The 24,931-nt window shown below is 48.4% G+C and overlaps 1 protein-coding gene across 1 annotated transcript; it reads right to left on the bottom strand.

The window, feature by feature from the left end:
* Positions 1 to 7,927: 7,927 nt before the first annotated feature.
* On the bottom strand, positions 7,928 to 14,490 carry TMEM82 (transmembrane protein 82). The gene is made up of 6 exons (XM_069947481.1): positions 14,373 to 14,490; positions 12,340 to 12,412; positions 10,916 to 11,090; positions 8,947 to 9,355; positions 8,682 to 8,869; positions 7,928 to 8,442 (listed from the first exon to the last, which is right to left on the bottom strand). Exons 1-6 carry the CDS (start codon positions 14,452 to 14,454, stop codon positions 8,368 to 8,370), a joined length of 1,002 nt encoding a protein of 333 aa, XP_069803582.1. The 5' UTR covers positions 14,455 to 14,490; the 3' UTR covers positions 7,928 to 8,367.
* Between the last annotated feature and the right edge of the window lie 10,441 nt (positions 14,491 to 24,931).

Raw genomic sequence — 24,931 nt, 5'->3', positions numbered from 1 at the left:
CGCCCCCTCCATCAGCCAGCCTCCAGCCACGCCCCTCTACTCCCCGTCCTGCCATCAGCCAGCCTCCAGCCACGCCCCTCTCGTACATCAGCCAGCCTTTAGACACGCCCCGTGCTGCCATCAGCCAGCCTCCAGCCACGCCCCTCTTCTACATCAGCCAGCCTGCGGCCACGCCCCGCCCTGCCGTCGCCCAGCCTCCAATCTTATCTTACCCATAAAAGGTGCAGGCAAGATGGGGGGTGTACCTGCCTACAGTGTGTACACAGTCCTAGCCAGCCTCAGGGTGTGGGAGGCTGTGTACAGTCACTGACCAGTCACACACAGTGCTCTCTGCTGCCACCTCTGTCTATGTCAAGAACTGTCCAGAGCAGGAGAGGTTTTCTATGGGGATTTGCTGCTGTTCTGGACAGTTCCTGACATGGACAGAGGTGGCAGCAGAGAGCACTGTGTCAGACTGGAACGAATACACCACTTCCTGCAGGACATACAGCAGCTGATAAGTACTGGAAGATTGGGGAGGGGGGTACCTGTAGGACAGGTATATACAATCTATAATGGTGTGTTTACACAGGCAGATTTATCTGACAGATTTTTTAAGCCAAAGCCAGGAACAGACCATAAACAGGGAATGGGTCATAAAGGAAAGACTGAAATTTCTCCTTTTTTCAAATCCATTCCTGGTTTTGGCTTCCAAAATCTGTCAGATAAATCTGCCTGTGTAAACGCACCATTACTCTCTGGTATCAGCCATGTCAGGCTGGGGAGGGGTGACTGTAGGACAGGTATATACAATCTATTACTCTCTGTATCAGCCATGTCAGGCTGGGGATATACAATCTATTATCTCTGGGGAGAGGTGACTGTATGGGTAGGGGAGGGACGGTGCAGGATGTGGCTCCTGATCCTCCTGACTCAGCTCTGTTCGGGTTCAGACACTTTTCCCACCACATTCCAGAGACGCGGAGCCCGGGGCGCCCTCCCTGCCAACACCTCCTGAGCCTGATACAGCACTTTCCCTGCCAGGGCCACCGCCAACCATCCTGAGAAACATACACATCCTACCTTCTCTCACTCATCTGTCACACTCCCATCATCCTACCCCATCTGTGATACTCCCATCATCCTACCCCATCTGTGATACTCCCATCATTCTCACTCCCGTGTGATACTCCCATCATCCTACCCCATCTGTGATACTCCCATCATTCTCACTCCCGTGTGATACTCCCATCATCCTACCCCATCTGTGGTACTCCCATCATCCTACCCCATCTGTGATACTCCCATCATCCTACCACATCTGTGGCACTCCCATCATTCTCACTCCCGTGTGATACTCCCATCATCCTACCCCATCTGTGATACTCCCATCATCCTACCCCATCTGTGATACTCCCATCATCCTACCCCATCTGTGATACTCCCATCATTCTCACTCCCGTGTGATACTCCCATCATCTTTATATATTCGGGTAATACCCCCATTCTCCTCCTGATATATAACTGATATCCGATCTTCTCCTGGGTATAATATGACTGTTATGGTATTTATGGGCCACACAAATTTCCTGCGGCTGCTGGCCCCAGAGCTTACACTCTACAGATTTCAGAGTTAGCCCCTCCCACCATTCTGTGAGGGGAGGAGCTTGACTCCCTCTCAGCGTTAACCTTTCATTGCCTGGAGACATCCCAAAGCTATCAGCTCAGCTCATTGCTACTGTCTGGTTCTGGTTATTACACTGACTGTCCACTAGGAGGGGGCACATCCAGCTGATACATTGCTGTATATAGATGGGGAGCTGATACATTGCTGTATATAGATGGGGAGCTGATACATTGCTGTATATAGATGGGGAGCTGACACATTGCTGTATATAGATGGGGAGCTGATACATTGCTGTATATAGATGGGGAGATGATACATTGCTGTATATAGATGGGGAGCTGATACATTGCTGTTGGTAATAGATGGGGAGCTGATACATTGCTGCTGGTTATAGATGGGGAGCTGATACATTGCTGTATATAGATGGGGAGCTGACACATTGCTGCTGGTTATAGATGGGGAGCTGATACATTGCTGTATATAGATGTGGAGCTGATACATTGCTGTATATAGATGGGGAGCTAATACATTGCTGTATATAGATGGGGAGCTGACACATTGCTGCTGGTTATAGATGGGGAGCTGATACATTGCTGCTGGTTATAGATGGGGAGCTGATACATTGCTGTATATAGATGGGGAGCTGACACATTGCTGTATATAGATGGGGAGCTGACACATTGCTGTATATAGATGCGGAGCTGATACATTGCTGTATATTGATGTGGAGCTGATACATCGCTGTATATAGATGGGGAGCTGATACATTGCTGTATACAGATGGGGAGCTGATACATTGCTGTATATAGATGTGGAGCTGATACATTGCTGTATATAGATGGGGAGCTGATACATTGCTGTATATAGATGGGGAGCTGATACATTGCTGCTGGTTATAGATGGGGAGCTGATACATTGCTGTATATAGATGGGGAGCTGATACATTGCTGTATATAGATGGGGAGCTGATACATTGGTGCTGGTTATAGATGTGGAGCTGATACATTGCTGTATATAGATGGGGAGCTGATACATTGCTGTATATTGATGGGGAGCTGATACATTGCTGTATATAGATGGGGAGCTGACACATTCCTGTATATAGATGGGGAGCTGACACATTGCTGTATATAGATGGGGAGCTGACACATTGCTGTATATAGATGGGGAGCTGATTCATTGCTGTATATAGATGGGGAGCTTATACATTGCTGTATATAGATGGGGAGCTGATGCATTGCTGTATATAGATGGGGAGCTGATACATTGCTGTTGGTAATAGATGGGGAGCTGATACATTGCTGTATATAGATGTGGAGCTGATACATTGCTGCTGGTTATAGATGGGGAGCTGATACATTGCTGTATATAGATGGGGAGCTGATACATTGCTGTATATAGATGGGGAGCTGATACATTGCTGTATATAGATGGGGAGCTGATACATTGCTGTATATAGATGGGGAGCTGATACATTGCTGTGTATAGATGTGGAGCTGATACATTGCTGTATATAGATGGGGAGCTGATACATTGCTGTATATAGATGGGGAGCTGATGCATTGCTGTATATAGATGGGGAGCTGATACATTGCTGTTGGTAATAGATGTGGAGCTGATACATTGCTGTATTTAGATGGGGAGCTGATACATTGCTCTATATAGATGGGGAGCTGATACATTGGTGCTGGTTATAGATGTGGAGCTGATACATTGCTGTATATAGATGGGGAGCTGATACATTGCTGTATATAGATGGGGAGCTGATACATTGCTGCTGGTTATAGATGGGGAGCTGATATATTGCTGTATATAGATGGGGAGCTGATACATTGCTGTATATAGATGGGGAGCTGATTCATTGCTGTATATAGATGGGGAGCTGATACATTGCTGTATATAGATGGGGAGCTGATACATTGCTGTGTATAGATGTGGAGCTGATACATTGCTGTATATAGATGGGGAGCTGATACATTGCTGTATATAGATGGGGAGCTGATACATTGCTGTATACAGATGGGGAGCTGATACATTGCTGTATACAGATGGGGAGCTGACACATTGCTGTATACAGATGGGGAGCTGATACATTGCTGTATACAGATGGGGAGCTGATACATTGCTGTATATAGATGTGGAGCTGATACATTGCTGTATATAGATGGGGAGCTGATACATTGCTGTATATAGATGGGGAGCTGATACATTGCTGTATATAGATAGGGAGCTGATACATTGCTGTGTATAGATGGGAAGCTGATACATTGCTGTATATAGATGGGGAGCTGATACATTGCTGTATATAGATGGGGAGCTGATACATTGCTGTATATAGATGGGGAGCTGATACATTGCTGTATATAGATGGGGAGCTGATACATTGCTGTATATAGATGGGGAGCTGACACATTGCTGTATATAGATGGGGAGCTGACACATTGCTGTATATTGATGTGGAGCTGATACATTGCTGTATATAGATGGGGAGCTGATACATTGCTGTATACAGATGGGGAGCTGATACATTGCTGTATATAGATGTGGAGCTGATACATTGCTGTATATAGATGGGGAGCTGATACATTGCTGTATATAGATGGGGAGCTGATACATTGCTGCTGGTTATAGATGGGGAGCTGATACATTGCTGTATATAGATGGGGAGCTGATACATTGCTGTATATAGATGGGGAGCTGATACATTGGTGCTGGTTATAGATGTGGAGCTGATACATTGCTGTATATAGATGGGGAGCTGACACATTGCTGTATATAGATGTGGAGCTGATACATTGCTGTATATAGATGTGGAGCTGATACATTGCTGTATATAGATGTGGAGCTGACACATTGCTGTATATAGATGGGGAGCTGACACATTGCTGTATATAGATGGGGAGCTGATACATTGCTGTATATAGATGGGGAGCTGATACATTGCGTAACAATTCTGGAGATTTCCCTTGTAGCTGCAGGATGCAGTGAATGTTCCAGAAGGCGTCATTGCTGCCATAGTAACCGCCCCCCTCCCCTTCCTGGGCTGGTGACATACATTTATGGTGGTCGTGTATAGATGCTCGATACCTTTCTCTTTACCAAAAACATGGTTGACCATTACTTGTCACTTAAAGGGGTTGTCCAGGCTTAGAAAAACATGGCTGCTATGTTTAAGAAACGAGCGCCCCCATCATCCTCAGGTTGGGTGTGGGGGTTGCAGCTCCTGGAGTGAATGGAGCTGAACTGTAATACCACACACACCCTGAGTTGACCTAGTCCTGGATATCCCCTTTAAATCTCCATTTTGGCTGACTCGTGCGTTTTTTATGTCTGGAGGTCCTGGTTCTCTCCTCACATCTGTGTTTTGTCGCAGTCCCCCCTTCCTCCGGTGTCGTATATCCAGTCGGCCTTGCGTTACATCGCCATTTCCTGCGGCGGGAGGTCGGATTCCTCGCAGGTTGATAATTTGCGCCACATGTAAAACCCGTCTTTAGGAATGAGGACCAGTGCCCGGAAAGGGGCGGGGCTACCCCCCATGTAGTGTGTACACAGCAGTGTGATGTAACCGGTCTGCCATAACATGCCGCACAGCCGTCCCCAGGCATGGATCACATTCCCTTAACCCCTTCGGGTACAGAGATTGGCTCCGGACAGCAACTAGGGAAGGGTTAATGCGAGAAATGATAGGCGGAGGAAGAGTTAATGTGAAAAATCACAGGCGAGGGAAGGGTTAATGCAAGGAATCACAGGCGAGGGAAGGGTTAATGCAAGGAATCACAGGCGAGGGAAGGGTTAATGCAAGGAATCACAGGCGAGGGAAGGGTTAATGCAAGGAATCACAGGCGAGGGAAGGGTTAATGCAAGGAATCACAGGCGAGGGAAGGGTTAATGCAAGGAATCACAGGCGAGGGAAGGGTTAATGCAAGGAATCACAGGCGAGGGAAGGGTTTATGCAAGGAATCACAGGCGAGGGAAGGGTTTATGCAAGGAATCACAGGCGAGGGAAGGGTTTATGCAAGGAATCACAGGCGAGGGAAGGGTTTATGCAAGGAATCACAGGCGAGGGAAGGGTTAATGCAAGGAATCACAGGCGAGGGAAGGGTTTATGCAAGGAATCACAGGCGAGGGAAGGGTTAATGCAAGGAATCACAGGCGAGGGAAGGGTTTATGCAAGGAATCACAGGCGAGGGAAGGGTTAATGCAAGGAATCACAGGCGAGGGAAGGGTTAATGCAAGGAATCACAGGCGAGGGAAGGGTTTATGCAAGGAATCAGTCACTTCCTCCCCGGATTCCTGGCTGATTACTGATTCGGCTCCAGATGTGAGAAATGGGAAGATCTCAACATCATACAGACAGCGCTGCCTCATGTATATGTGTGTACAGACAGTAGTGTATAGCGACATGTGTGTACAGACAGTAGTGTACAGCGACATGCGTGTACAGACAGTAGTGTATAGCGACATGCGTGTACAGACAGTAGTGTATAGCGACATGCGTGTACAGACAGTAGTGTATAGCGACAGTCAGAGGGGGGGGGGTACAGGCAGTGTATACCGACAGTGACAGGGGGGGGTACAGGCAGTGTATACAGTCAGTCACGGGGGGGGTACAGGCAGTGTATACCGACAGTCACAGGGGGGGGGGGGGGGTACAGGCAGTGTATACCGACAGTCACAGGGGGTGGGGGTACAGGCAGTGTATACCGACAGTCACAGGGGGGGGGGGGTACAGGCAGTGTATACCGACAGTCACAGGGGGGTACAGGCAGTGTATACCGACAGTCACAGGGGGGGTACAGGCAGTGTGTACCGATAGTCAGAGGGGGGGGGGGGTACAGGCAGTGTATACCGACAGTCACAGGGGGGGGGGGGTACAGGCAGTGCATACCGACAGTCACAGGGGGGGGGGGTACAGGCAGTGTATACCGACAGTCACAGGGGGGGGGGGTACAGGCAGTGTATACCGACAGTCACAGGGGGGGGGGTACAGGCAGTGTATACCGACAGTCACAGGGGGGTACAGGCAGTGTATACCGACAGTCACAGGGGGGGTACAGGCAGTGTGTACCGATAGTCAGAGGGGGGGGGGTACAGGCAGTGTATACCGACAGTCACAGGGGGGGGTACAGGCAGTGTATACCGACAGTCACAGGGGGGGGTACAGGCAGTGTATACCGACAGTCACAGGGGGGGGGGGGTACAGGCAGTGTATACCGACAGTCACAGGGGGGGGGGGTACAGGCAGTGTATACCGACAGTCACGGGGGGGGGGGGGTACAGGCAGTGTATACCGACAGTCACAGGGGGGGGGTACAGGCAGTGTATACCGACAGTCACAGGGGGGGGGGGGGTACAGGCCGTGTAAACCGACAGTCACAGGGGGGGGGGGGGGGTACAGGCAGTGTATACCGACAGTCACAGGGGGGTACAGGCAGTGTATACCGACAGTCACAGGGGGGTACAGGCAGTGTATACCGACAGTCACAGGGGGGTACAGGCAGTGTATACCGACAGTCACAGGGGGGGGTACAGGCAGTGTATACCGACAGTCACAGGGGGGGGGTACAGGCAGTGTATACCGACAGTCACAGGGGGGGGTACAGGCAGTGTATACCGACAGTCACAGGGGGGGGGGGGGTACAGGCAGTGTATACCGACAGTCACAGGGGGGGGGGGTACAGGCAGTGTATACCGACAGTCACAGGGGGGTACAGGCAGTGTATACCGACAGTCGGGGGGGTACAGGCAGTGTATACCGACAGTCACAGGGGGGTATAGGCAGTGTATACCGACAGTCACAGGGGGGGGGGGTTACAGGCAGTGTATACCGACAGTGACAGGGGGGTACAGGCAGTGTATACCGACAGTCACAGGGGGGTACAGGCAGTGTATACCGACAGTCACGGGGGGGGTACAGGCAGTGTATACCGACAGTCACAGGGGGGTACAGGCAGTGTATACCGACAGTCACAGGGGGGTACAGGCAGTGTATACCGACAGTCACAGGGGGGTACAGGCAGTGTATACCGACAGTCACAGGGGGGTACAGGCAGTGTATACCGACAGTCACAGGGGGGTACAGGCAGTGTATACTGACAGTCACAGGGGGGTACAGGCAGTGTATACCGACAGTCACAGGGGGGTACAGGCAGTGTATACTGACAGTCACAGGGGGGTACAGGCAGTGTATACCGACAGTCGCGGGGGGGGGGGGGGGGTACAGGCAGTGTATACCGACAGTCGGGGTGGTACAAGCCATGTATACAGACGGGGCTTCATGGTGGTACAGCAGCTCAGCAGAGCGTATCCCACATCACAGGCTTAGATACAGCAGAACCTTTATTTACCCACATGACATTTCTCAGAGTTTTCGCTCCCAGACAATAATATTACAGTAAATGGCGCAGAGCGAGGCGCCGTCCTCACCGCCATCTTGGCTTCTGTCAGTCACTTGTACACACTGTCCTACCTTCTCCTCACACAGCTGAGGGTTTGTTACAACTGTATCATCTAAACACAGCAGTAATGTCCTGTTTGTTACAATGTGTCGCTCTGGATACAATGTAACGACTCCTCAGATGTGACAGGCCTGGAGAATGACTGAACATGACGACGTGATCCCTATGGGACCTGTTTCTCCACCTCAGCTGCCACCATCATCCTCCTCATCCAGGGACACTCACCCTGCTCCTCACATCACTGTCTCTACCCTCATTCCGTCACCGTTCCCCATACAGTCACTAGCCGACCCTCGGGGGCTCTCATCCCTCCAGGGAGGTCTCAGACTTCAGTGTTCTGGGGGTCTTTCTGGGGGGCGATAATCTCTCAGCATAATCCTAGAGGAAGGGAAGGAAGCAGAATATGAGAAATCACACAGGAGAGACGGCACAATATACAGAGCGTGGCTGCCACCCAGTGCTCATATATGGTCATTACAACTAATAGAATCTTATAGAAGCTAAAGGGGCACTCCAGCGAAAATCTTTTTCTTTCTAATCAACTGGTGTCAGAAAGTTATATAGATTTGTAATCAGTACTTATGAGCTGCTGTATGTCCTGCAGAAAGTCATCTCACCTCCTGTCTGCAGATCTGCAGCATGACCCCAGCATGGACCAGACACCACAGCTCCCCGACCAGCGAGAGGACGATGTGTAGAATATCGGCCCACCGCCCCACCGTCATCATCAGGATCAGGAGACCCCCCATACGGACAAACACGGTCTGGTAAGCCATCTGCTCAGTGGGGTTCTGGTGCTGCTCCTCTGCCAGACAGACACGAGAATTAGCAGGGGGCAGCAGGTAACAACAAAGAGAAGTGAGAGATGATGGGGGTCCTGACCTTGCATGTATATGACCAGCAGTGTGTAGCAGATGGTGAGTGGGGTCCAGAACCTCACCGCCTCCGCTGTGCTGAGGAAATCCCGGTTGATGACAGCCACGGCTGCCAGATCCGACACCAGGAAGGCCACCTTCAGTGCCCGGCACAGCACAGCAGGGATGTCCCGCCAACAGGCCAGCAGTGACAGGCAGACCCCACAATAGCGCTTACTGCTGTGCAGCTGGTACATCACTGCCACATGCCGGCACATCCTCCGTGTCTGCCACACGATCAGCCCCGACAGCCCCACCGCCAGCAGCAGATTCCAGGTGCGGTGAGGGGCCCCTTCATGCAGGTAGTCCAGGCTGCAGGTCACCCCGCATCCCAGAGAGAACTGACAGAGGAGGAAAAGCTGGGAACTCTGGACGCCCTGGGGGACAAATCACATTCCAGTCACCTCCAGAGCTGCATTCATAATTCTGCTATGTAAGTTAGAGAGAAGTTGCCGAACTGTTTGGGCTCAGCACTTTTCCCCCGAAACCAAATGCTTTCATTTGACTCCCAGCGGCTGGAGAAGTTGGAAGCTGCCCTGCTGGGAGTCCTGGAAAACATGAATACAACCATGGGTCATGGGGCTGCATCAAACTTCTCCAGCCGCTGGGAGTCAAATCCTGAATCTTCGGGCTCTGCACTGTTTCCCGAACCTGAACACACAGAATTTGACTCCTGGCAGCTGGAGAAGTTGGATACCACCCTAGGGAGTCCTGGAAAACATGGAGACAACATAAGTCATAGGGCTGCATCAAACTTCTACAGTCTCCGGGAGTCAAATGCCAAACACTCAGGATTTGATTCCCGGTGGCTGAGGAGTTGGATGCAGCCCCATGACCATGGTTGTCTCCATGTTTTCCAGGACTCCCTAGGACAGCATCCAGCTTCTCCAGCCGTCAGGAGTCAGATGCTGATTACACTTACTGAGAAACTCAGAGAATACCCTGCTTTACCCTAGGTTTAAAACTTAACTTTTATTAGGTATAACATAACAAAAATTGTGCGCATGCTATTAAAATATTGCTGCCTCTCGCTCCAATCGTGTTATTGTATCAACTGGTATACACTTGTGGGGTAACTGTATCTTTTCTGTGGCGCTGGGCACCATCCCCTGCTGGGGTTGTAAGGTATCCACATGTTACCACGTGCACAGTCGATATCAGAGTGTCCCGGTAGATCACTGGTTTTGTAACCAATCAGATTCCACCTTTCATTTTCCAAAGAGTCTGTGAGGAATGAAAGGTGGAATCTGATTGGTTGCCGGGGGCGACTGAGCCAGTCTCACTTTACACCATGTCTGATAAATCTCCCCCATAGCGTTTTAATTATTTCCCCTCTTGATCGTACTAAATGGGGATAACTGTAATTGTTGGCACACTCACTTTGTAGATTTAGAGCGTATACCAAATCGCTCAGGTAGCGGCTGCAACCGTGCATCTCACCCTGGCTAGGGTGATAGGTGGTAACCTGCCCGGTCCATTTCGGGGGCCCACAATAGATTCTTTTTATCTGAGTGTTCACAATTACACATACAAAACCAGTGATCTACCGGGACACTCTGATATAGACTGTGTACGTGGTAACGTGGATACCTTACAACCCCAGCAGGGGATGGTGCCCAGCGCCACAGAAAAGATACAGTTACCCCAGGTGTATACCAGTTGATACAATAACACGATTGGAGCGAGAGGCAGCAATATTTTAATAGCATGCCCACAATTTTTGTTATGTTATACCTTAAACCTAGGGTAAAGCAGGGTATTCTCAGAGTTTCTCAGTAAGTGTAATCAGATTGTATTGTACCCCCCTGGGATCTATTGCTCAACAGGAGTCAGATGCTGAACCCGAACAGTTCAGCAAGTTCTCTCACCTCTAGTCACAGGGAGATGAGGAGGAGCAAAGTCTCTATCAGGGGATGACAACATCATCTTATACAGACCTTCTGTAGTGACAGAATCATGGAGACTGCACGTAGGGAGAACTCCAACACCACCAGAGCACCGACCCGGGGCCCCAGCAGGGAGAAGATGGAGGTGAGGAGCAGGAGATGGAGCAGATCCCGGAGCCGAGACGAGGAGCTCAGCTGTGTTGCCTTCTTCTCTCTATCCGGGTCACTGCGGGTGAGAAAAGGATGCTCACTATAGAGAGTACTAGTTAGCGGTCTATTAGTATACTGTGATCAAGGGTCTGTAACAAGGTAGTTGTCACTGAGGACTAGTTAGCGGTCACTTTCAGTGTAGTCAGCAGTGGGTACTAGTTAGCGGTCTCTATCAGTATAGTCAGCAGTGGGTACTAGTTAGCGGTCTCTATCAGTATAGTCAGCAGTGGGTACTAGTTAGCAGTCTCTATCAGTATAGTCAGCAGTGAGTACTAGTTAGCGGTCTCTATCAGTATAGTCAGCAGTGGGTACTAGTTAGAGGTCTATCAGTATAGTCAGCAGTGGGTACTAGTTAGCTGTCTATCAGTATAGTCAGCAGTGGGTACTAGTTAGCTGTCTATCAGTATAGTCAGCAGTGAGTACTAGTTAGCAGTCTCTATCAGTATAGTCAGCAGTGAGTACTAGTTAGCAGTCTCTATCAGTATAGTCAGCAGTGGGTACTAGTTAGAGGTCTATCAGTATAGTCAGCAGTGGGTACTAGTTAGAGGTCTATCAGTATAGTCAGCAGTGGGTACTAGTTAGCAGTCTCTATCAGTATAGTCAGCAGTGAGTACTAGTTAGCGGTCTCTATCAGTATAGTCAGCAGTGAGTACTAGTTTGCAGTCTCAGTATAGTCAGCAGTCTATCAGTATAGTCAGCAGTAAGTACTAGTTAGCTGTCTATCAGTATAGTCAGCAGTGGGTACTAGTTAGCTGTCTATCAGTATAGTCAGCAGTGGGTACTAGTTAGCTGTCTATCAGTATAGTCAGCAGTGGGTACTAGTTAGCTGTCTATCAGTATAGTCAGCAGTGAGTACTAGTTAGCAGTCTATCAGTATAGTCAGCAGTGAGTACTAGTTAGCAGTCTCTATCAGTATAGTCAGCAGTGGGTACTAGTTAGAGGTCTATCAGTATAGTCAGCAGTGGGTACTAGTTAGCGGTCTCTATCAGTATAGTCAGCAGTGGGTACTAGTTAGCGATCAGTATAGTCAGCAGTGGGTACTAGTTAGCGGTCTCTATCAGTATAGTCAGCAGTGGGTACTAGTTAGTCTCTATCAGTATAGTCAGCAGTGGGTACTAGTTAGTCTCTATCAGTATAGTCAGCAGTAGGTACTAGTTAGTCTCTATCAGTATAGTCAGCAGTGGGTACTAGTTAGTCTCTATCAGTATAGTCAGCAGTGGGTACTAGTTAGTGATCACTCAGTTACTAGTTAGCGTGGTTCTTACTTCAGACACATGATGTACAGATGAACCTTCATGAAGTTGTACAGAACAGACACAGCGCAGGCTCCGACCAGACCTGGGGGAAGAGAGGACAGAACCGTTATATCATGTTACATGGAGATCACACAGATGGTATATACCGCCTGACTGATCTCTGTATATATCCAGGACACACCCCTTTATATGATGATTATGTGAGACATCACACAGGGGGCCTACACACAGAGACCTCACACAGGGGGCCTACACACAGAGACATCACACAGGGGGCCTACACACAGAGACATCACACAGGGGGCCTACACACAGAGACCTCACACAGGGGGGCCTACACACAGAGACCTCACACAGGGGGCCTACACACAGAGACCTCACACAGGGGGCCTACACACAGAGACCTCACACAGGGGGGCCTACACACAGAGACATCACACAGGGGGCCTACACACAGAGACATCACACAGGGGGCCTACACACAGAGACATCACACAGGGGGCCTACACACAGAGACATCACACAGGGGGCCTACACACAGAGACATCACACAGGGGGCCTACACACAGAGACATCACACAGGGGGCCTACACACAGAGACATCACACAGGGGGCCTACACACAGAGACATCACACAGGGGGCCTACACACAGAGACATCACACAGGGGGCCTACACACAGAGACATCACACAGGGGGCCTACACACAGAGACATCACACAGGGGGCCTACACACAGAGACATCACACAGGGGGCCTACACACAGAGACATCACACAGGGGGCCTACACACAGAGACATCACACAGGGGGCCTACACACAGAGACATCACACAGGGGGCCTACACACAGAGACATCACACAGGGGGCCTACACACAGAGACATCACACAGGGGGCCTACACACAGAGACATCACACAGGGGGCCTACACACAGAGACATCACACAGGGGGCCTACACACAGAGACATCACACAGGGGGCCTACACACAGAGACATCACACAGGGGGCCTACACACAGAGACATCACACAGGGGGCCTACACACAGAGACATCACACAGGGGGCCTACACACAGAGACATCACACAGGGGGCCTACACACAGAGACATCACACAGGGGGCCTACACACAGAGACATCACACAGGGGGCCTACACACAGAGACATCACACAGGGGGCCTACACACAGAGACATCACACAGGGGGCCTACACACAGACATCACACAGGGGGCCTACACACAGACATCACACAGGGGGCCTACACACAGAGACATCACACAGGGGGCCTACACACAGAGACATCACACAGGGGGCCTACACACAGACATCACACAGGGGGCCTACACACAGAGACATCACACAGGCGGCATATACAGAGACATCACACAGGGGGCCTACACACAGAGAAATCACACAGGCGGCACGCACAGAGACATCACACAGGCGGCACGCACAGAGACATCACACAGGCGGCACGCACAGAGACATCACACAGGGGGCCTACACACAGAGACATCACACAGGGGGCCTACACACAGAGACATCACACAGGCGGCACGCACAGAGACATCACACAGGCGGCATATACAGAGCCCCCCACAAGCAGTATATACAGAGATTGCATAGGGGGGTATATACAGAGACATCACACAGGCGGTATATACAGGTGGTAAATACAGAGACCACACAGCGGGTATATACAGAGACCTCTATAAGCAGTATATACAGAGATCACACAGGCAGTATATACAGAGACCCCCACAAGCAGTATATACAGAGATCACACAGGCAGTATATACAGAGACCCCCACAAGCAGTATATACAGAGATCACACAGGCAGTATATACAGAGACCCCCACAAGCAGTATATACAGAGACCCCCCACAAGCAGTATATACAGAGACCCCCCACAAGCAGTATATACAGAGATCCCCCACAAGCAGTATATACAGAGATCAGACATACGTGATGTGTATATGGTATATACCCCCATACCCTGTGTTGTGTGGGGAGGAAGGGGTTAGTATGTGGCCCCTGGTCTCACCTTGTAGGACGGAGTCCACGCTGCCCCACAGGCTCCAGGGCACGGAGGGCAGGAAGGAGGCCACATAGGAGAGGAGCCCCATGGCCAGCGGATCCCGGCTCTTCCCTGTCTGCTGCTATGAGAGTATAAAGGTCAGAGCAGTCCTGGCAGCTGATAACCAGTGTGCAAAGGGGCAGACATTAACCCCCACAGGCCCACGCCCCTCCACAGCCCCGAGGACCCCCACCTCCCTCACTATAGGGGATGGCCAGAGCCCAGCCATTGTGGTCACCTTCATAGGAGAAGTGATGGGCTCCAGGGAGTGTACACCCACACCCTCCCTCCATGTGCTCCGCTATTACTCCCTGGTATCAGCCATGTCTACCATGGGATGGGGGACAGGTGAGTACAGGCTGTTGTTCTCAGTTATCAGCCTGTAGAGAAGCGGACACACCTAGTACCACACACTTAGGGCCACATGTATCATCCGGCGAACGGATGATTTTCGGCGGAAAGTGCCGATTTGCGTATTTTTTTATACGCAAATGGACGATTTGCGAATAAAATATTCGCAAATCGGCATTTTCCGCCGAGTACGCCAGGGGGTGCCTGACCAGGTGGGCTCTGGTCTCCATGGGGTTAATGGTGGGTCAGCAGGTGCCTGACCAGGTGGGCTCTGGTCTCCATGGGGTTAAAGGGGTTATCCAGCGCTACAAAACATGGCTACTTTTTCCCTACTGTTGTCTCCAGTTTGGGTGGGGTTTTGAAACTCGGTTCCATTGCAGTAAATGGAGCTTAATTGCAAACTGCACCTGAACTGGAGACAACAGTAGGGGGAAAAGTGGCCATGTTTTTGTAGCGCTGGATAACCCCTTTAATGGTGGGTCAGCAGGTGCCTGAGCAGTTGAGCTGTGGTGACCATGGGGTTAAAGGGGTTATCCAGCGCTACAAAAACATGGGCACTTTTCCTCCTTTCTTGTCTCCAGGTCAGGTGTGGTTTGCAATTAAAGGGGTTATCCAGCGCTACAAAAACATGGCCACTTTTCCCCCTACAGTTCAGGTGTGGTTTGCAATTAAGCTCCATTTACTTCAATGGAACCGAGTTTCAAAACCCCACCCAAACTGGAGACAACAGTAGGGGGAAAGTAGCCATGTTTTTGTAGCCCTGGATAACCCCTTTAATGCTGGGCCAGCAGGTCCCTGAGCAGGGTGACTCTGGTGACCATGGGGTTAATGCTGGTCCAGCAGGTCTATGTCCAGGTGGGCTGTGGTGACCATGGGGTTAATGCTGGTCCAGCAGGTCCCTGTCCAGGTGGGTGTGGAGGAGGATCCTTCATGGGGGATTCCTGCAGGTAAATATTTGCAGGTGACAGGGCAAGGCCGGGACTTGGTGATAGTAATGTGCTGAGGTCAGACCCCCTCGTAGTCAGGGCACACCTGTATATATCACCTATATACACAATGCTGTCCTCAGAGCCGCCCTGTTGGGGTCATGTTACAGCTTTTGTTGCAGTCTCCGTAGAATGATATCATGGCCTCAGTAATGATTATAACTACTACTCCTATCATAACTACCACTCCTATTGTTACTACTCCTATCTTAGTTACCACTCCTATTGTTACCATTCCTATTATACTACCACTCCTATTATGCCACTATTATTATCCCTGCTCTTACATGTGCCTTTCCATCCATTGTAAAACTACAACTCCCAGCATGTCCTGATGGCCCGGCACCCCTGCCTTAGATGTTACAGGTCTCACAGCAGCAGATTTGGGCCTTTATTAGATCAGTTTGTGAGCCATAATACAGAGTTATTGTAATGTATGGGAGTAGAAGACTACCGAAGTCTGAGGAGAGGGATTATAATACAGATGCATCCATAGGTGATCAGGATTGCATCTGTATATGACCAGTATAGTATTCATAGGTGATATGTATTGCATCTGTATATGATCAGTATGTGATCAGTGTAGCATCTGTACATGATCAGTATTGCATCCATAGGTGACCTGTATTGCATCTGTATATTATTAGTATTGCATCCATAGATGATCTGTATTGGATCCGTATATGATCTGTATTGCGTCCACAGGTGATCTGTATTGCATCTGTACGTGATCTGTTTTCTGCCCAGGGGAGGCAGTCCATCAGTATTTTTAATGGAACTCAATGATAAAATGGCTGCTTGGGCCCACATGCCAATACTACATATATATAGGATTTCCTTTCCTTTACTTCTCTTGCCAATCACAGCACAACACCTACCCCTCACTGCTACACCATAGAATGCACTGAACATGCTGGCACTGTGCGGGGGATGATATATACAATACACTACTATAAATGGCACCTGGTGGGAAAGGGGTCACTGGAAGGAGTTATGTAAGCAGAAAGAAACAGCAGCAGCATAGCAAGGAAGTGGTTACACTAAGCACAGAGCAGCTGCTGAGAAGCTAAAGGGAGCGGGAGAGGAGATTACACTACAGCACTATGTATAGCCGTAGGTACACTACTATGTACACCAGGGGCAGCTGTCCTGAACGCTATGGATGGAGGGTGGAGATAAGAGGAAAGCCATGATTTACCTTTCAGGAACAGTGTAAATAAACTACAGCAGGTACAGCCCAGGCTTTCTACCTCTCTCTCCTGCACAGAGCACATGAGAAGCTCCACCCCCACTTCCTGTATTGTGTTCTGATCCCGCTGTTGCTAGAGACAGAATTTCCCTGATAACAGGCACTGAATAGCAGATTTAAATGAAGTGAGACACCTGGTAGCCATTTTTCTGAGGTAAGGAGCCATTTCTGATAAATACTATAAAGCGATTTATAGATATGTTTGTAATCATCTAGACTTTCACATGGGGGGAAGGTGCGACAAGGACCATTTATTAAAAGGGCTGAAAGAGGAAAAATATTGTGTGTGGTAGTACAACTCTGCTTCATTCACTTCAGTGCAACTGAGCTGCAAAACCACACCCAACCGGAGGACAAGAGAGGCGCTGTTTCTGGAAGAGAGCGGCTGTGTTTTTCTAAGCCTTTAAAGGTGTACTCTAGCAAAAATCTTTTTCTTTCAAATCAACTGGTGTCAGAAAGTTATATAGATTTGTAATTTACTTCTATTTATTAATCTCCAGTTTTCCAGTACTTATCAGCTGCTGTATGTCCTGCAGGAAGTGGTGTATTCTCTCTAGTCTGACACAGTGCTCTCTGCTGCCACCTCTGTCCATGTCAGGAACTGTCCAGAGCAGGAGAGGTTTTCTATAGGGATTTGCTGCTGCTCTGGACAGTTCCTGACATGGACAGAGGTGGCAGCAGAGAGCAGTGTGTCAGACTGGAGAGAATATACCACTTCCTGTAGGACATACAGTAGCTGATACGTACTGGAAGACTGGGGATTTTTAAATAGAAGTAAATTACAAATCTGTATAACTTCCTGAAACCAGTTTATTTGAAAGGAAAAGATTTTCATTGGCGTACCCCTTTAATGTTCCCTTTAGAGGGATTATAGAAGTGATTAGGACTAATTGCAGTTTGTGTGAATAATAAGAGGCAATGACTTCTCCTCACCAGCAGGTGGCGCTGCTCACCCCCAGAACAGCTGCTGCTCCTCTTAGGATTCTTATTACTGACACTTTCCATTTCATGATCTGCAGGGATAGCTACTCAGGCTGAGGTTACCTGAGGTTATACTGTGTGATGCTCTGCAGCTCTGGGAGATGCTCTGCACTGTGTCTGCTTTTGTTGTTAGACTCCTTTCACACTATGGGGGAGATCAATCAAACTGGTGTAAAGTAGAATTGGCTCAGTTGCCCCCGGCAACCAATCAGATTCCACCTTTTATTCCTCACCGATTCTTTCGAAAATGAAAGGTGGAATCTGATTGTTTGCCGGGGCGACTGAGCCAAATCTACTTTACACCATGTTTGATAAATCTCCCGCTATGTTTTTTGTGGGGTTATATGTTGGGGTAGTCCCTGATGTCACCTCCACCCTATAGCTACACACAGACTCCCATGTTATATGTGTATACAGCCCAGGGCCCAGTATATGTTATATCACTCCCGTCATGTCCTCCGCTGGTTGTCACCTCCACCCTATAGCTACACACAGACTCCCATGTTATACGTGTATACAGCCCAGGGCCCAGTATATGTTATATCACTCCCGTCATGTCCTCCGCTGGTTGTCACCTCCACCCTATAGCTACACACAGACTCCCATGTTATACGTGTATACAGCCCAGGGCCCAGTATATGTTATATCACTCCCGTCATGTCCTCCGCTGGTTGTCACCTCCACCCTATAGCTACACACAGACTCCCATGTTATATGTGTATACAGCCCAGGGCCCAGTATATGTTATATCACTCCCGTCATGTCCTCCGCTGGTTGTCACCTCCACCCTATAGCTACACACAGACTCCCATGTTATATGTGTATACAGCCCAGGGCCCAGTATATGTTATATCACTCCCGTCATGTCCTCCGCTGGTTGTCACCTCCACCCTATAGCTACACACAGACTCCCATGTTATATGTGTATACAGCCCAGGGCCCAGTATATGTTATATCACTCCCGTCATGTCCTCCGCTGGTTGTCACCTCCACCCTATAGCTACACACAGACTCCCATGTTATATGTGTATACAGCCCAGGGCCCAGTATATGTTATATCACTCCTGTCATGTCCTCCACTGGTTGTCACCTCCACCCTATAGCTACACACAGACTCCCATGTTATATGTGTATACAGCCCAGGGCCCAGTATATGTTATATCACTCCCGTCATGTCCTCCGCTGGTTGTCACCTCCACCCTATAGCTACACACAGACTCCCATGTTATACGTGTATACAGCCCAGGGCCCAGTATATGTTATATCACTCCCGTCATGTCCTCCGCTGGTTGTCACCTCCACCCTATAGCTACACACAGACTCCCATGTTATACGTGTATACAGCCCAGGGCCCAGTATATGTTATATCACTCCCGTCATGTCCTCCGCTGGTTGTCACCTCCACCCTATAGCTACACACAGACTCCCATGTTATATGTGTATACAGCCCAGGGCCCAGTATATGTTATATCACTCCCGTCATGTCCTCCGCTGGTTGTCACCTCCACCCTATAGCTACACACAGACTCCAATGTTATATGTGTATACAGCCCAGGGCCCTGTATATGTTATATCACTCCCGTCATGTCCTCCGCTGGTTGTCACCTCCACCCTATAGCTACACACAGACTCCCATGTTATTTGTGTATACAGCCCAGGGCCCAGTATATGTTATATCACTCCTGCCATGTCCTCCGCTGGTTGTCACCTCCACCCTATAGCTACACACAGACTCCTATGTTATTTGTGTATACAGCCCAGGGCCCAGTATATGTTATATCACTCCCGTCATGTCCTCCGCTGGTTGTCACCTCCACCCTATAGCTACACACAGACTCCCATGTTATATGTGTATACAGCCCAGGGCCCAGTATATGTTATATCACTCCCGTCATGTCCTCCGCTGGTTGTCACCTCCACCCTATAGCTACACACAGACTCCCATGTTATTTGTGTATACAGCCCAGGGCCCAGTATATGTTATATCACTCCTGCCATGTCCTCCGCTGGTTGTCACCTCCACCCTATAGCTACACACAGACTCCTATGTTATGGCTGGGTTCACACACAGTATATTTCAGGCAGTATTTGGTCCTCATGTCAGGTCCTCATTGCAACCAAAACCAGGAGTGGATTGAAAACACAGAAAGGATCTGTTCACACAATGTTGAAATTGAGTGGATGGCCGCCAACAGTAAATAACGGCCATTATTTCAATATAACGGCCGTTGTTTTAAAATAACAGCAAATATTTGCCATTTAATGGCGGCCATCCACTCAATTTTCACCATTATGTGAACAGAGCCTTTCTGTGTTTTCAATCCACTCCTGGTTTTGGTTGCAATGAGGACCTGACATGAGGACCAAATACTCCCTGAAATATACTGTGTGTGAACCCAGCCTATACGTGTATATGGCCCAGGGCCCATTATATGTTGTATCACTCCCGTCATGTCCTCCGTTGGTTGTCACCTCCCGGGAGCCGCGATCACATAATCCGCCTCTATTTATAAGGTCTGTTTACAGGTCCTGATTCCCTCGTGTCCGGCGGCCTCTGGCACCTGCGCAGCACGTGGAGCCCGGGAGGTCAGCGCCGGATTCTGAGAGCCCTGGAATAGATTTGGATGTTATCCACAAGGTAGAGGGGGAGGGGAGAAGTGATACTGAGCGAGTGACGCCCAGCGGGACAAGAGGCAACGCTCTGCGCCTGTCATATGTCAACCTGAGGAAGGAAAACACCCAGTAACCTGGAGACCCAGCACAACACAGCCGAGGCTGCACAGTACAACTACTCCAGGTCTATATCACACTGCCCAGTACAACTGCTCTAACTCTACATCATACCGCACAGTACAACTGTTCTAACTCTACATCACACCGCACAGTACAACTGCTCTAACTCTACATCTCACCGCACAGTACAACTGCTCTACCTCTACATCAGACTGCACAGTACAACTGCTCTACCTCTACATTACACCGCACAGTACAACTGCTCTAACTCTACATTACACCGCACAGTACAACTGCTCTAACTCTACATCTCACCGCACAGTACAACTGCTCTACCTCTACATCACACTGCACAGTACAACTGCTCCAGGTCTATATCACACCGCACAGTACAACTGCTCTAACTCTACATCATACCGCACAGTACAACTGCTCTAACTCTACATCACACTGCCCAGTACAACTGCTCCAACTCTACATCACACCGCACAGTACAACTGCTCCAACTCTACATCTCACCGCACAGTACAACTGCTCTACCTCTACATCACACTGCACAGTACAACTGCTCTACCTCTACATCACACTGCACAGTACAACTGCTCCAACTCATGTTGCTTCTGATCTTTTTCCCAATAACCCCTGATTTTGTCCCCTTGTTCTTGTGTTCAGTTTCTCCCTCCTGTAATGTATTTAAAGGTTTCCATCATGTACCCTCTTCCTCCTGTGTGTGTATATATATATATATATATATATATATATATATATATATATATATATATATATATACATATACATATACAGTGGTGCCTTGGATTACGAGCATAATTCGTTCCGGCACCGTGCTTGTAATCCAAATCCACTCTTAAACCAAAGCAAATTTTCCCATAAGAAATCATACAAATGCAGACAATTGGTTCCCCAGCCCAAAAGTTATGATTTATTATTCTGAATAACCTGTAAAACAAATGAAACAAACATTCAGAAACAGCAGAATCTGTGATATTATAAGTTACTGTACAGTAATGGAGAGGATGGGAAACACAAGGGAGGACAGAGACTGCAGGGAGCAGGAAGGAATGAGCAGGGCAGATGTGGGCACATACATGCAGCGCTCTCTGTCCGGGGAGAGAGGGGTTACAGCTATGGAGAGATTACCTCCACAGTCCTGTCCTCTGATGTAAGCCCCAGTCTGAAGTGGATCTCCTATGATTTGAAAGGTGAGGGAGACTTACTGAATCATAGTACAGTGCTGTAGACCTGGCTGTGCAGACTATGCCCCTCCTCCACTCGCGCTTTCACCCAGTACAGGGAGCTCTTAAACCAAAGCAATGCTCTTAAACCAAGTCACAATTTTAAAAAACTGTGAGCTCTTAAACCAAAACGCTCTTAAACCAAGTTACTCTTAAACCAAGGTACCACTGTATATATATATATAATTTAATTTTTTTTTTTATTACAGGAGGAAGAAGGGGAAGGGAGTACATGATAGAAACCTTTATATGTGTTACAGGAGGAAAAAGGGAAAGGGAGGGCATGATGGAAACCTTTATATATACAGAACAGCATACCATTATATGTATACAGTCCAACCCACCAACCCTTCTCTTATATCACTATCCTTATCTACCAACTCTTCTCCTATATCACTAACCTTACCCACCAACCCTTCTACTATGTCACTATCCTTACCCACCAACCCTTCTACTATGTCACTATCCTTACCTACCAACCCTTCTCCTATGTCACTATCCTTACCTACCAACCCTTCTCCTATGTCACTATCCTTACCTACCAACCCTTCTCCTATGTCACTATCCTTACCTACCAACCCTTCTATATCACTATCCTTACCCACCAACCCTTCTCCTATATCACTGTCCTTATCTACCAACCCTTCTCCTATATCACTAACCTTACCCACCAACCCTTCTACTATGTCACTATCCTTACCCACCAACCCTTCTCCTATATCACTATCCTTATCTACCAACCTTTCTCCTATGTCACTATCCTTACCTACCAACCCTTCTCCTATGTCACTATCCTTACCCACCAAACCTTCTCCTGTCACTATCCTTATCTACCAAACCTTCTCCTATGTCACTATCCTCACCTACCAACCCTTCTCCTATGTCACTATCCTTACCCACCAACCCTTCTCCTATGTCACTAACCTTACCCACCACCCCTTCTCCTATATCACTATCCTTACCCACCACCCCTTCTCCTATATCACTATCCTTACCCACCAACCCTTCTCCTGTCACTAACCTTACCCACCAACCCTTCTCCTATATCACTATCCTTCCCTACCAAACCTTCTCCTATGTCACTATCCTTACCTACCAAACCTTCTCCTATGTCACTATCCTTACCTACCAACCCTTCTCCTATGTCACTATCCTTACCTACCAACCCTTCTCCTATGTCACTATCCTTACCCACCAACCCTTCTCCTATGTCACTAACCTTACCCACCACCCCTTCTCCTATATCACTATCCTTACCCACCAACCCTTCTCCTATATCACTATCCTTACCCACCAACCCTTCTCCTGTCACTAACCTTACCCACCAACCCTTCTCCTGTCACTAACCTTACCCACCAACCCTTCTCCTATATCACTATCCTTACCTACCAAACCTTCTCCTATGTCACTATCCTTACCTACCAAACCTTCTCCTATGTCACTATCCTTACCTACCAACCCTTCTCCTATGTCACTATCCTTACTCACCAACCCTTCTCCTGTCACTAACCTTACCCACCAACCCTTCTCCTATGCCACTATCCTTACCTACCAAACCTTCTCCTATGTCACTATCCTTACCTACCAAACCTTCTCCTATGTCACTATCCTTACCTACCAACCCTTCTCCTATATCACTATCCTTACCTACTAAACCTTCTCCTATGTCACTATCCTTACTCACCAACCCTTCTCCTATGTCACTATCCTTACTCACCAACCCTTCTCCTATATCACTATCCTTACCCACCAAACCTATGTCACTATCCTTACCTACCAAACCTTCTCCTATGTCACTATCCTTACCTACCAAACCTTCTCCTATATCACTATCCTTACCTACCAAACCTTCTCCTATGTCACTATCCTTACCTACCAACCCTTCTCCTATGTCACTATCCTTACTCACCAACCCTTCTCCTGTCACTAACCTTACCCACCAACCCTTCTCCTATGCCACTATCCTTACCTACCAACCATTCTCCTATATCACTATCCTTACCTACTAAACCTTCTCCTATGTCACTATCCTTACTCACCAACCCTTCTCCTATGTCACTATCCTTACTCACCAACCCTTCTCCTATGTCACTATCCTTACTCACCAACCCTTCTCCTATGTCACTATCCTTACCCACCAAACCTCCTATGTCACTATCCTTACCTACCAAACCTTCTCCTATATCACTATCCTTACCCACCAAACCTCCTGTCACTATCCTTACCCACCAACCCTTCTCCTATGTCACTATCCTTACCTACCAACCCTTCTCCTATGTCACTATCCTTACTCACCAACCCTTCTCCTGTCACTAACCTTACCCACCAACCCTTCTCCTATGCCACTATCCTTACCTACCAACCCTTCTCCTATATCACTATCCTTACCTACTAAACCTTCTCCTATGTCACTATCCTTACTCACCAACCCTTCTCCTATGTCACTATCCTTACCCACCAAACCTCCTATGTCACTATCCTTACCTACCAAACCTTCTCCTATGTCACTATCCTTACCTACCAACCCTTCTCCTATGTCACTATCCTTACCCACCAACCCTTCTCCTATATCACTATCCTTACTCACCAACCCTTCTCCTATATCACTATCCTTACCTACTAAACCTTCTCCTATTCAATAATCTTTATTGATATTTTCTAAGTAATATCAATATATTACAAACTTAGAAAGATGTGATAAAATATTCCCGTTATGAGGTATAACAAGTATTCCAGAGATCATTTGAGGTATAACATAAAAAGAAAAATGTCCCAATTTTAGGACTAGAAACAGAAACTCGAGAGAGAAGTTCAACTAGTCATCCGGCAACGTCCATAGCCGACCACTTGCGTTGATTCTACTCAATCCAATTTGAAAAGATGAAGTAGATCCATCACTAGAAGCGATGGAAAAGTCTCAGAACGGCTTACAGACAACATATGAAAGAGACTGTGATGTGGATATAATCAGAG

Source organism: Dendropsophus ebraccatus, chromosome 12, assembly GCF_027789765.1.
Source record: "Dendropsophus ebraccatus isolate aDenEbr1 chromosome 12, aDenEbr1.pat, whole genome shotgun sequence".
Lineage (NCBI taxonomy): Eukaryota > Metazoa > Chordata > Amphibia > Anura > Hylidae > Dendropsophus > Dendropsophus ebraccatus.
This window is presented reverse-complemented; position numbering and strand designations above follow the sequence as displayed.